Genomic DNA, 12,941 nt, shown 5'->3' on the forward strand with positions numbered 1-12,941 from the left:
GCTTCGTAGGCTTTTTGCTGCTGGTGAATCTCCGTCGTGCCTCCCACACCAGCCAAACAAGCACACACCACAGCCACACATGCTTTCAGTGCCTCTGAGCTCCCTCTCTCTCTGTCTCCTCTTCTGCGCATGTCATGATGACCCTTGACCTCCTGAATCGCGGGAATCGAGCGTTACCATGCCATTGCTAAGGACGACCACACTTTACGGCAGAAGGTCAAAAAAATTTAACGTTACCACCTATTTGATATCGCTCGCGGTAATGCCCATTTTCAAAAATGGAAACTAGGTGTTTTGAGAATGGGCGAGGAGCCGGCAACCTGAAAAGCCTTTTTTAACGCTAAAGCCGGAAATAACGCACATTTTTGGGTGCACAAAAGTGGAGGTTCTAGCCCTATATGTCAGGAAAGTGGTGGTCCCAACACGAACCCCCGGGGGACAACACAACACACTTCCTTCCAGTCTGAAAAACAATTGTTCACCATTATTTTCTGCTTTCTGTCTCTTAGCCGATTTTGTATCCACACTGCCACTGTTCGTTTAATCCTGTGGGCTTCAATTTTGTTAACTAATCTATATACATACATCAACCACACTACCCACATCAAAGGATAGTATGCAGGTACGGCAAGTGATCAGGAAGGCCAATGGAATCTTGGCCTTTATTGCAAAGGGGATGGAGTATAAAAGCAGGGAAGTCTTGCTATAGCTATACAAGGTATTAGTGAGGCCACACCTGGAATGCTGCGTGCAGTTTTGGTTTCCATACTTACGAAAGGATATACTTGCTTTGGAGGCAGTTCAGAGAAGGTTCACTAGGTTGATTCTGGAGATGAGGGGGTTGACTTATGAGGTAAGGTTGAGTAGGTTGGGCCTCAACTCATTGGAATTCAGAAGAATGAAAGGTGATCTTATCAAAATGTATAAGATTATGAGGGGGCTTGACAAGGTGGATGCAGAGAGGATGTTTCCACTGATGGGGGAGACTAGAACTAGAGGGCATGATCTTAGAATAAGGGGCCGTCCATTTAAAACTGAGATGAGGAGAAATTTCTTCTCTCAGAAGGTTGTAAATCTGTGGCATTCGCTGCCTCAGAGCTGAGGAAGCTGGGACCTTGAATAAATTTAAGACAGAAATAGACAGTTTCTTAAATGATAAGGGGATAAGGGGCTATGGGGAGTGGGCAGGGAAGCGGAGCTGAGTCCATGATCAGATCAGCCATGATCTTATTGAATTGCGGAGCAGGCTCGAGGGCCTATGGCCTACTCCTGTTCCTATTTCTTATGTTATTATATTCTCATAACTCTCTCCATTACATCATCGAAGAACTCAATCAATTTAGTGAAACACGATTTGCTGTTAAGAAATCCATGCTGGTTGTCAATTATTAAACCATATTTTTCCAAGTGACAATTCATTGTGTCTCAGATTACTGTCTCAAAATTTCCTCACCACTGACGTTAGGCTGACTGGCCTGTAGTTGCCAGGTTTATCCCTAGCCCCTTTGGGGCTGGGGCTGGGGCTGGTGTGTGGTGGTGATGGTTGGCGGGGGAGAGGGCAGTGAGGGAAATAGAGCAAACAAAAACTGCAGGATGAAGCCTATTTAATACCAGCACTCTTCATGTCAAATGATTAAGGGGTATTTTCAATGGCAACTAATATTCTACAGAGATCTATTCTTTCACTAATTTAAATAAGAACATAAGAACATAAGAAATTGGAACAGAAGTAGGCCATTTGGCCCCTCGAGCCTGCTCCACCATTCAATAAGACCATGGCTGATCTGATCTTGGGTTCCCCATAACCCTTCACTCATTTATTGCTCAAAAATCTGTCTATCTCCACCTTAAATATATTCAATGACCCAGCCTCCACAGCTCTCTGGGGCAGAGAATTTCTCAGATTTACAACCCTCTGAGAGAAGAAATTCCTCCTTATCTCAGTTTTAAATGAGTGACCCCTTATTCTGAAACTATACCCCCAAGTTCTAGATTCTCCCATCAGTGGAAACATCCTCTCTGCATCTACCTTGTCAAGCCCCCTCATTATCTTACATGTTTCAATAAGATCACCTCTCATTCTTTTAAACTCAAATGAGTATAGACCTTTCATCATAAGTCAAACCCCTCATCTCAGGAATCAACCTAGTGAACATTCTCTGAACTGCCCCCAATGCAAATATATCTCTCCTTAAATAAGGAGACCAAAACTGTACGCAGTATTCTAGGTGTAGCCTCACCAATATCCTGTATAGTTGTAGCAGAACTTCTCTGCTTTTATACTGCAATAAAGGCCAACATTCCATTTGCCTTCCTGATTACTTGCTGTACCTGCATGCTAACTTTTTGTGTTTCATGCACAAGGACCCCCAGGTCCCTCTGTACTGCAGCATTTTGTAATTTTTCTCCATTTAAATAATAATTTGCTGTTTTATTTTTCCTGCCAAAATAGATAACTTCACACTTTCCCACATTATACTCCATCTGCCAAATGTTTGCTCACTCACTTAGTCTGTCTATATCCCTTTGCAGATTTTTTGTGTCCTCCTCACAACTTGCTTTCCCACCCATCTTTGTATCATCAGCAAACTTGGCTACATTACACTCGGTCCCTTTATCCTTTTCATTAATATAGACTGTAAATAGTTGAGACCCCAGCGCCGATCCCCGTGGCACCCCAGTAGTTGCTGTTTGCCAACCGGAAAATGACCCATTTATCCTGACTTTCTGTTTTCTGTATGTTAGCCAATTCTCTATCCATGCTAATATATTACCCCCAACCCCGTGAACTTTTACCTTGTGCAGTAACCTTTTATGTGGCACCTTGTCAAATGCCTTCTGGAAATCCAAATACACCACATCCACTGGTTCCCCTTTATCCATCCTGCTCGTTACATCCTCAAAGAACTCCAGCAAATTTGTCAAACATTATTTCCCTTTCATAACACCATGCTGACCCTGCTTGACTGAATTATGCTTTTCCAAATGTTCTGCTACTGCTTCCTTAATAATGGACTCCAGCATTTTCCCAACGACAGATGTTAGGTAACTGATCTATAGTTTCCTGCTTTCTGTCTGTCTCCTTTTTAAAATAGGGGCGTTACATTTGCAGTTTTCCAATCCGCTGGGACCTCCCCAGGATCCAGGAAATTTTGGTAGATTACAACCAATGCATCCACTATCTCTGCAGCCACTTCTTTTAAGACACTAGGATGCAGGCCATCAGGTCCAGGGGACTTGTCCACCTTTAGTCCCATTATTTTGCCGAGTACTTCTTCTTTAGTGATAGTGATTGTTTTAAGCTCCTCCCTCCTTATAGCCCCTTGATTATCCATTATTGGGATGTTTTTAGTGTTTTCTACCGTGACGACCGATACAAAATATTTGTTCATGTTTATGTCAAATGATTTCTTGCCATGTTTTCAGCCGGTTATTTAAAGAGTTGGTTCTGTTTATATGTGTTTGATCTAAGCATCGTAAAGAAGCTGGCACAGTACACAGCTGATATTATGGAGGATTCCAAGGAAAAAGCTCAAGAAAACCTATTAGCTAATGGAGGTGGGTTCAAAAAATATACTGTAGTAGACACCGATTAAAAGTGAAATTTACTCAACAGGATGCTGCAGCTTTGAAAGATGTGTGAGGTACATTATTTAAAACTTTAAAACTTTAATTCCCTGCAATAAAGATGGTGAGTATATTTGTCATGTATTGTACTCTTGTATTTAAATGCCTTTAAGCCCTAACTCTTATGTCTGATGTATATTTTTCCAATCACTATACTTTTTTTCTTTCAATCAGTACACATTTTCATTTTATGAAGTCTCTGCCAAAAATAATACCCATACACAAAACGTCTTGGGGGTGAAATTGCCCCTCAGAAAAAGGCCCGTTAGCGCCTCTATGAGGCAGTAATGGGGCGGTAAAGCCTTACTGACCGGGGCAGGCGGAGGATGCGACACATGCTCAGCGGGTTTCCGCCGCGGCCCGTGTTTCCACCTGCCGCTCCAACCCCTTGTTGGCCGCGTGTGGACCCCTTATCGCCCGGTGGCGACCTCTTTACAGCCCCGTGGGGCACGGCCGCCACCGGTGCCTCCGACAGCCTCACGAGGCGGGAAGGCAGGAAGCTGCCTATGGCTGGGTGCAGCGGCCGCCCTTAAAGGGAAGGGCACACCGCTGCGGCTGCCATCTTGTTTTAATTATTGGCCGCTGCGTTGGCCCAACAATGTCGGCCGCTGGTTCGGCTGGGCCGCCAACAGACGGATGTAAGGTTGAACCCCTCCATGCTGGCCCAATGGGCTCCGTGGAGGCCTCACTAGGCTTCGCAGCGTCCCTCCCCTTTAAGTGAAGGGGAGGGACATTGTGACGTGTCAGCTTGATGGAACGTGTCTGCTTCGTGCTGTCGTCATCACTGCCGCCTTGATGTGATGCTCAGTGTGGTTTAGGCCCTGTGATACTTGTTCAGATCTGACACTTACACTGAAGGATCACTCCTGACTTGTAAATGTGGTCTAAAATTAATACTTGATCTGTGATTGAACATTAGCAGCCTGATTAGGTGAAGTTGAACATTAATTTTCAAACAACTGAGAATAGTCTGGCCTGTTCAAAGATACCTTTCTACATATGTGATGTATGTGATTGGCAATAATGGAACATTCTTTAAAACTGCACACTGAGGATGGGACTCTTGGAAACTGTAAACTACTAGAAAACCATCTTAATGGCTAAACAGTTGTTACATTGATGATGTGGTTTCTGTTTTCTTCATTGTGAACTTGAGCACACCAGCATTAAGAGTAGCTCCTAATTTCCACTTCATTGACCAGAGAGTAATCAGGTTTAATCAGCTGGTAATTATTAAAAAAATAATGTTCATACCAGTGAATTAGGAATATTGTGCTGCTTGAAATGATGAATCTGCAATCTTACTATGCCTATTCCCAGTATAGTACAGATGGCTACTAACTATTACTTAGAAACATAGAAATATAGGAAATAGGTGCAGGAGCAGCCCATTCGGCCCTTCGAGCCTACACTACCATTCAATATGCTCATGGCTGATCATGCAACTTCAGTACCCCACTCCTGCCTTCTCTCCATACCCCGTGATCCCTTTAGCCGTAAGGGCCACATCTGATTCCCTTGTGAATATATCCAATGAACTGGACTGGAATTTTACTTGGTGACAGACAAGAAATGTAGGGAAGAGGGCCTACTTCATAACCTAATGGTTGCAGAATATGCTTTGTTATACTTAACTTACCAATTGAAAATTGGGCACATTGAATAATTTTGTCACAATTCTACTGGCCAGATTATTTGGTGCTTCAGATTCTTTAAACATTTGGAGCATCACTATAGATGTGCAACTATATGTGCACTCTGTCATCTATTGTATTTGTGCCTGAATATCTGTAGTGGTGCTCTAAGTTTTGCTCCCTTTATGTAGCCAATATAATTTGCATCTGAAAACAGGCACACGGGTGTGCCACACCTGTTCACGTGCGTGCTGGGACCATGTGAAATCCATACTGGGACCTCATTGCCATGTGCCAAGCATGCAGCCAATAATGCCCGCACTGCTTATTTGCTGTGTGCCTGTTTGTGTGGGACGAGGACAGGCTGGTGGAGGACCTTTGTCTTACTAATGTTTAGCGTAAGGCCCATGCTTTCATACGCCTCAGTAAATATGTCGACTATATCCTGGAGTTCAGCCTCTGTGTGTGCACAGATGCAGGCGTCGTCCGTGTACTGTAGTTCGACAACAGGGCTTGGAGTGGTCTTGGACCTGGCCTGGGGATGGCGAAAATTGAACAGCTTCCCACTGGTTCCGTAGTTTAGTTCCACTCCAGTGGGGAGCTTATCAACTGTGAGGTGGAGCATGGCAGCGAGGAAGATTGAGAAGAGGGTTGGGGCGATGACGCAGCCCTGTTTGACCCTGATCCGGACATGAATTGGGTCTGTGATGGATCAGTTTTTAAGGATCACGGCTTACATGTCATCGTGGAGCAGGCAGAGGATGGTGATGTACTTTTGGGGGCATCCGAAACAGAGGAGGACGCTCCATAGACCCTCGCGGTTGACAGTGTCAAAGGCCTTTGTAAGGTCGAAGAAGGCCATGTATAAGGGCTGTCACTGTTCCCTGCATTTTTCCTGCAGCTGCCGCGCTGCAAAAATCATGTCTGCTGTGCCCCGGAGGGGATGAAATCCGCATTATGACTCCAGGAGGAGCTCCTTGGCCATGGAGAGAAGACGGTTGAGGAGGACTCTAGTGATGACTTTCCCAGTGCTTGATAGCAGGTAGATTCCTCTGTAGTTGCCGCAGTTGGACTTGTCCCCTTTTTTAAAGATGGTCACGATCACTGCATCTCTGAGATCTCCTGGCATGCTCTCATCCCTCCAGATGAGAGAGATGAGGTCGTGTATTCGCGCCAGTAGTGCCTCTCCGCCATACTTCAGTGCCTCAGCAGGGATTCCATCCGCTCCCGTAGCCTTGTTTTTTAGCTGTCTTAAGGCCTTTTCTACCTCATGCAGTGTTGGGGTCTCACTGAGGTGGTGGCAGGTAGCATGCTGCGGAATGGAGTCGACAACACTTGAGTCAAAGGCAGAGTCTCAGTTGAGGAGATCTTCGAAGTATTCCTTCCAGCGAGCCCTGACTGCCTCGGTGTCCTTGATAAATGTTTCCCTACTCTTGGCCAGGAGTGGGGTGGGGCCTTGGCAGTTTGGTCCGTATGTGGCCTTGACTGCGGTGAAGAATCCTTGCGTATCATGGCTGTCGGTCAGCTGCTATATCTCCTGTGCTTTCTCCAGTCACCACCTGTTCTTTAGGTCCCGGGTTTTTTGTTGGACCTCAGCCTTTAGCCGTCTGTAATGCTGCTTTGTTGTTCCCGAGTTGGGTTGCTGTTTAAGACTCAGAAATGCCCTGCGCTTGCAGTCTATTAGTTCTTGAATCTCCTGATCATTCTCATCAAACCAGTCCTGGTGTTTCCTGGTTGAGTGAGGGAGGGGAGGGATGGTTCAGATGAAGCGCTCTTTTATATGTTATTCTCAAAGAGCTCTGGCAGCTAGCAGCACTAGGGTTGATGCTGGTCCAGCTCTTCCTCCTTCTCCGCTTCTTGCTGCCTAGGTGATGTCAAGGGTTGGTCCTTCACTATAGCGAAGTTATGCAGCTTGCAGCAGACAACCACAAATCTGGAAGCACGGTCTACCGCAGAAATCTTCCCGAATGGTCTGCTCAATGTGGAGTGCTTGTCCACAGATCCCTGAAAGTAGCAGGCCAGGTGGATAAGGGGATTAAGAAGGCATACGGAATGCTTGCCTTTATTGGCCGAGCCATAGAATACAAGAGCAGGGAAGTTATGCTTAAATTGTATTATACTCTGGTTAGGCCACAACTGGAGTACTGCGTGCAGTTCTGGTCACCGTATTATAGGAAGGACATGATTGCATTAGAGAGGGTGCAGAGGAAATTTACTAGGTTGCTGCCTGGAATGGAGAATCTTAGCTAGGAGGACAGATTGGATAGGCTGGGTTTGTTCTCATTGGAACAGAGGAGGCTGAGAGGAGACCTGGATAAAATTTTGAGGGGCCTATATATAGTGGATAGCAAGGGCCTATTTCCCTTGGTGGAGGGGTCAATTACGAGGGGGCATAGTTTTAAGGTGGCTGGAAGGTTTAGAGGGGATTTGAGAGAAGGCTTCTTCACGAAGAGGGTTGTGGGAGTCTGGAACTCACTGCCTGGAAGGGTGGTGGATGCAGAAACCCTCATCACATTTACAAGGTGCTTGGATGGGCACTTGAAGTGCTGTAACCTGCAGGGTTACAGACCTAGAGCTGGTAAGTGGGATTAGACTGGACGACCTCTTGTTGGCTGGCGCAGATACGATGGTAAGTACTGCAAGGAATCAAATACAGCCAGGGTAATCTCCTGGACTAGTTTCGATTGCCTGGATGGGTTGGAGAGGAATTTTCCGAGATTTTTTTCTCCAATTGGCCTGGGTTTTTTATCTGTTTTTCCGCCTCTCGCAGGAGATCACATGGGGTGGAGTGTAGAAAGTTGTGGTGCAGGGGATGCAGCAGTTGTGCGGGGTGGACTGGTGTTAGGCTGGGTGCTCTTTACCTTTCCGCCATTGTTCATAGGTTTATACGTAACCTCCAGGGCTGCTGACCGAGGGCCGTGTGGCTCTTTGTTGGCTGGTGCGGACACGATGGGCCGGAATGGCCTACTTCTGCGCTGCAGATTTCTATGTTTCTATGGGCCCAAGTTTCCACACGCGCCTAGAACGGCACAGTCCCGACCTGGACGCCCGTTTTTCGCGCCACAAAGTGCGCCTAAAAAAATCCTCGGTATTCTCCACCTACCTGCAGGTCCTCTGGCCCTCGACGCAGCCAGCACGAGCTGTGGGGGGCGGAGCCAAGTCCCTGCGCTGAAAACAGTGCCGGGACCTCTGCACATGCGCGCTACAGTGGGCACGCAAGTGCAGTAGCTCCAGGCGCCGAACTGTGTGGGAGGGGCCCGAAGCACGCAGCCCCTAGCCCTGGCTGAATGGCCTCACGGGGGCTGCGTAAATAAGGCTCCTCCCACGGCCAGCTCCTGCTCCCCCCCCGCCCCCGACCAGACCCGACACTCGCTCCCCGCCCCCCCCTGCCTCCGGACCAGACCCGACACCCGCTCCCCCCCCCCACTGCCTCCGGACCAGACCCGACACTCGCTCCCCCCCACCCTGCCTCCGGACCAGACCCGACACTCGCTCCCCCCCACCCTGCCTCCGGACCAGACCCGACACCCGCTCCCCCCCCCCCCTGCCTCCGGACCAGACCCGACACTCGCTGCCCCCCCTCCCCCCCCCCCCCCCACCCCGCCGCCTCCGGACCAGACCCGACACCCGCTCCCCCCCCCCCCCGCCTCCGGACCAGACCCGACACCCGCTCCCCCCCCCCCCTGCCTCCGGACCAGACCCGACACCCGCTCCCCCCCCCCCCTGCCTCCGGACCAGACCCGACACCCGCTCCCCCCCCCCCCTGCCTCCGGACCAGACCAGACCCGACACCCGCTCCCCCCCCCCCTGCCTCCGGACCAGACCAGACCCGACACCCACTTCCCCCCCCCCCCTCTGCCTCCGGACCAGACCAGACCAGACACTCGCTCCCCCCCCCCTACCCCGCCGCCTCCGGACCAGACCCGACACCCGCTCCCCTCCCCCCTGCCTCCAGACCAGACCCGACACCCGCTCCCCCCCCCCTGCCTCCGGACCAGACCAGACCCGACACCCACTTCCCCCCCCCCCTCTGCCTCCGGACCAGACCAGACCAGACACTCGCTCCCCCCCCCCTACCCCGCCGCCTCCGGACCAGACCCGACACCCGCTCCCCTCCCCCCCTGCCTCCAGACCAGACCCGACACCCGCGCCCCCCCCCCCCGACTGGACCCGACCCGACCCGCACTCCTGTTCCCGCTCCCCGCCTGGACCCAACCCGACCCGCGCTCCCCCCCCGCACTGGACCCGACCCGACTCCCGCTCCCGGACTGGATCCGACCTGACCTCCCCCCGTCTCTCCCTCTCTCCCCCCTCCCTCTCTCTCTCTCTCTCTCTCTCTCCCTCCGCCCCCCCTCTCTCTCTCTCCCTCCGCCCCCCCCCTCCCTCCCTCTCTCCCTCTCTCCCCCCTCTCTCTCCCCCCCTCTCCCTCTCTCTCCCTCCCCTCTCCCTCTCTCCGCCCCCCTCCCTCTCTCTCTCCCCCCCTCCCTCTCTCTCCCCCCCCCCTCTCCCTCTCTCTCCCCCCCGACCCGAACCGAACCTCCCCTCCCCGACCCGACCCAACCCAATGCCACCTACCTGTAAATCTGGTGCTGGGGACGGGCCCTGCCCGAAGTCTCGGGCCGGCCCGTTCAGCCGTCGGTCCCGAAAGGCCTGCCTGAAGCACTTTCACACAGGTAGGAAGATGGTTTATTTAGTCTTTTCTTTGCTTATAAATGTTTATTCAGGTTGGATTTATTTGTATAATATTTGTATAAGTATAAATAAGGATTTATTATAGAATTTAATGACTTCCCTTCCCCCCCTCCCCCTCCACCTCGTTCTGGACGCCTAATTTGTAACCTGCGCCTGATTTTTTAATGTGTCGAACAGGTTTTTTCAGTTCTACAAAAATCTTCACTTGCTCCATTCTACTTTAGTTTGGAGTACGTTTTCACTGTGGAAACTTTCAAATCGGGCGTCAGTGGCCGGACACGCCCCCTTTTGAAGAAAAAAATTCTGTTCCAAAGTAGAACTGTTCTACCTGACTAGAACTGCAGAAAAAAAAATGTGGAGAATTGCGATTTCTAAGATAGTCCGTTCTCCACCAGTTGCTCCTAAAAATCAGGCGCAAATCATGTGGAAACTTGGGCCCAGAGTTTCTACATATCTGGTGGCGGCGTGACTTTCATTGTAGGTATACTGTGCATCTGTGCCCAGGTTCCTGACAGGAGTTATGAGCCATGTCTGGAGGGGACATCCCTTGCTGAGCAGCCAGCCTGTGACCTAACGACTTCATTGAAAGAAAGGTAGCCCAGAGGAATGACACTGGATGAGTAAAACATGATTGCTGCCTGGAAACTAGATGCAGACCTGCATTACACGCTGCTTGTGGTCGTAAATAAGCTGAGCATTCAGGGAGTGGTATCCGTTTCTATTGAGAAAGATGCCAGGCTGGTGATGGGGTGCATGCAAGGGTAAAGTGGGTGCAGTCTATGGCACCTTCCACCTGGTGAAGCCTGCAATGTGAGAAACCTACTGTTCCCTAATCCTGCTTTGCTTAGTCCATGGGAAATGTGATGTATGTGCTCTTCCTGGTGTAGAGAGCCTCGGTGATCTCCCTGATACAGCAGTGCACAGCTTGATGTAAAAGTTGAGATCTACAATGACCTTGACAGCCACAGACAGTGCTGTTCATGCCCTGGTTTAGGGTTCCGGTTGTGGTTTCAGCAGGTGACATAGCTCGTTGACAGCACTTGATACATTGCTTCTCAGTGAAGTTGAGGTATAAGAAGTGCCCTCTGAAGACCTGATGTGGGTATGAACTGCACACTGCCCTCCTCCTCCTTTTCGTGGGTGCTCCTGCTCTCTTCTGTCTTCTTCACTACTCTCCCTCCTCCTCCAGCCTTAAAGGCAGACCTACCAGACTTCTCATGACTACAATAAACTCTTTCCAAAGCGGGTCAAACAATCTAGCAGCAGCACAAAGTTGTTCCCAGAAGTCAGAATCACTTGAAAATAGCCCAAACAGATGGCCAACAAGTAAACTAGCAGCCTGAGAACAAACTACCAACTAACCTGTATGGAGTGGATGAGCCCTTTAGTGTTCCTGCAAGGTCCTTGCTAAGTGTTAGCGCCATGATTTAATGAGCAAGTTAATCACATGGGAAGTCAGACGCTGGGGCAGACCAATTTCCTAAAAGGATGCGAGAGCAAGCGTAAGAACTTTATTTTACTATAATGAGGCTGCATAATATTTCTGGTGCAAACCCTGGACATCTACGGAGCAGCCCAATCCAATATGATGGGGTCACACTTCTGTAAAATGGGTGCAGACGGAGATCAAACCTGAAATTATTCCTGGTCTCAGCCATACACTGGAGAAGCCATCAGAGAAGCAACAACTAACATTTTCCGTCACAACTCCTTTTATTCAGCAACACAGAACATTGACCTCTGGAATTTTTGTGTGGGTTATTCTGATCTCCCGCTGTTACTTCAGGCGCAAGATTGTCAGAACCTACAGAGTAATGCATAAAAGGCTAAAAATGGTTATTTACACACATTTCTATGATTCTATGGGGCTGAATTTGGTCAAGGCCTCCACCCGCCCAAGTGCTGCCCAAAGTGCCACCGATGGTCGGCGAGGTACCGGACGGTACTTTGGGCGGGATATTCATCGCCGAGGTCTCTCGAAGGTCAGCGGGTGACAAATGTACGCTGTACGCTGCCAGTCTGGGCAGCAGCGGGCGGGAGGTCTCATTCTCGGTAGCAGAGGCGTTGCTGCCCAAGTGCTGCCGAGGATGGAGTCGGACCCACGAATAAAAAGCCATCAGGAATAAATAAAAAAACTATTGGAAGACCTTCAGGGGACCCCATCTAGGTAAGCCGCTGTGGAAAAAATATATATAAAATGTTCACTAACTTTTTTTTTAGAATCTTCATACTTACCGTTGGGGACAGACCAGCCTCCAGACAGCGGTCCACCCCTGTTCTGCCGCTGAGTCCCGCCCACAGGAATCTGGGAGCTCGGCAGGCGGGAGGTCAGTTGCGCCACTCGGCCGTCCGCTGATGTCAGCGGGCGGCTCCTGGCGGCTCCTCCCTCCCGCCTGCTCCAGGCCACGTCGAAAGTGGCACTGGGCGGATGTTGCAGAGGAATGTTGGTGGCAGTGGGCAGCAGTCGACAGCAGTGGGCAGTAAGTTGACCAATTTCGGCCCCTATGATTCTGCAACATTTCTCTGGGGTTTTCACTGATTTCAACTGAAGTTACAGCAGGAGAGCAGGAGAACTCCAGGGAATTTCTCCCAGACTCTTTTTAGACAGAGAAAATGTGGACAGTTTTCTAGTTAGGTACATATAGATATATATATATCGCAAATAGTTAGTACAGTATTAAGCCACCAAGTGCTTTTTTCATGGCAGCTGAATCTAAGACACCATTATTAACACTATTGCGTTGGTTTCTCTCTTATAGGATTGAAGACAAAAAAGTTGAGACAGTCACAGTACCCACCTGATATTTGTTGTAGTGTATTTTGAAAGGTCATTTAATAGTTTGATAACCATTAGTGACCTCTGCTGAATGTTCTGTAATTAGTCGAAAGCAAACATTACTGTTGTTACTTTCAATGCACTCCACATTGTTTCAACATTCTTATCATAACTACTGAAACAACTGAAAATCAACATTTGAACTTTCTAAC

At 49.3% G+C, this 12,941-nt stretch overlaps 1 protein-coding gene across 6 annotated transcripts in view; it reads left to right on the top strand.

The window, feature by feature from the left end:
- The window catches only part of LOC139267142 (V-type proton ATPase subunit C 1-B-like), a 131,424-nt gene that overhangs the window by 23,058 nt on the left and 95,425 nt on the right, over nucleotides 1–12,941 (top strand). For all 6 annotated transcript variants that reach the window (XM_070884989.1, XM_070884988.1, XM_070884991.1 and 3 more), the window contains one exon: nucleotides 3,473–3,558. In XM_070884989.1, coding sequence (XP_070741090.1) covers nucleotides 3,473–3,558 — 86 coding nt within the window. The remainder of the gene's footprint in view (nucleotides 1–3,472; nucleotides 3,559–12,941) is intronic.

This window comes from Pristiophorus japonicus, chromosome 7 (genome assembly GCF_044704955.1).
Source record: "Pristiophorus japonicus isolate sPriJap1 chromosome 7, sPriJap1.hap1, whole genome shotgun sequence".
NCBI lineage: Eukaryota > Metazoa > Chordata > Chondrichthyes > Pristiophoridae > Pristiophorus > Pristiophorus japonicus.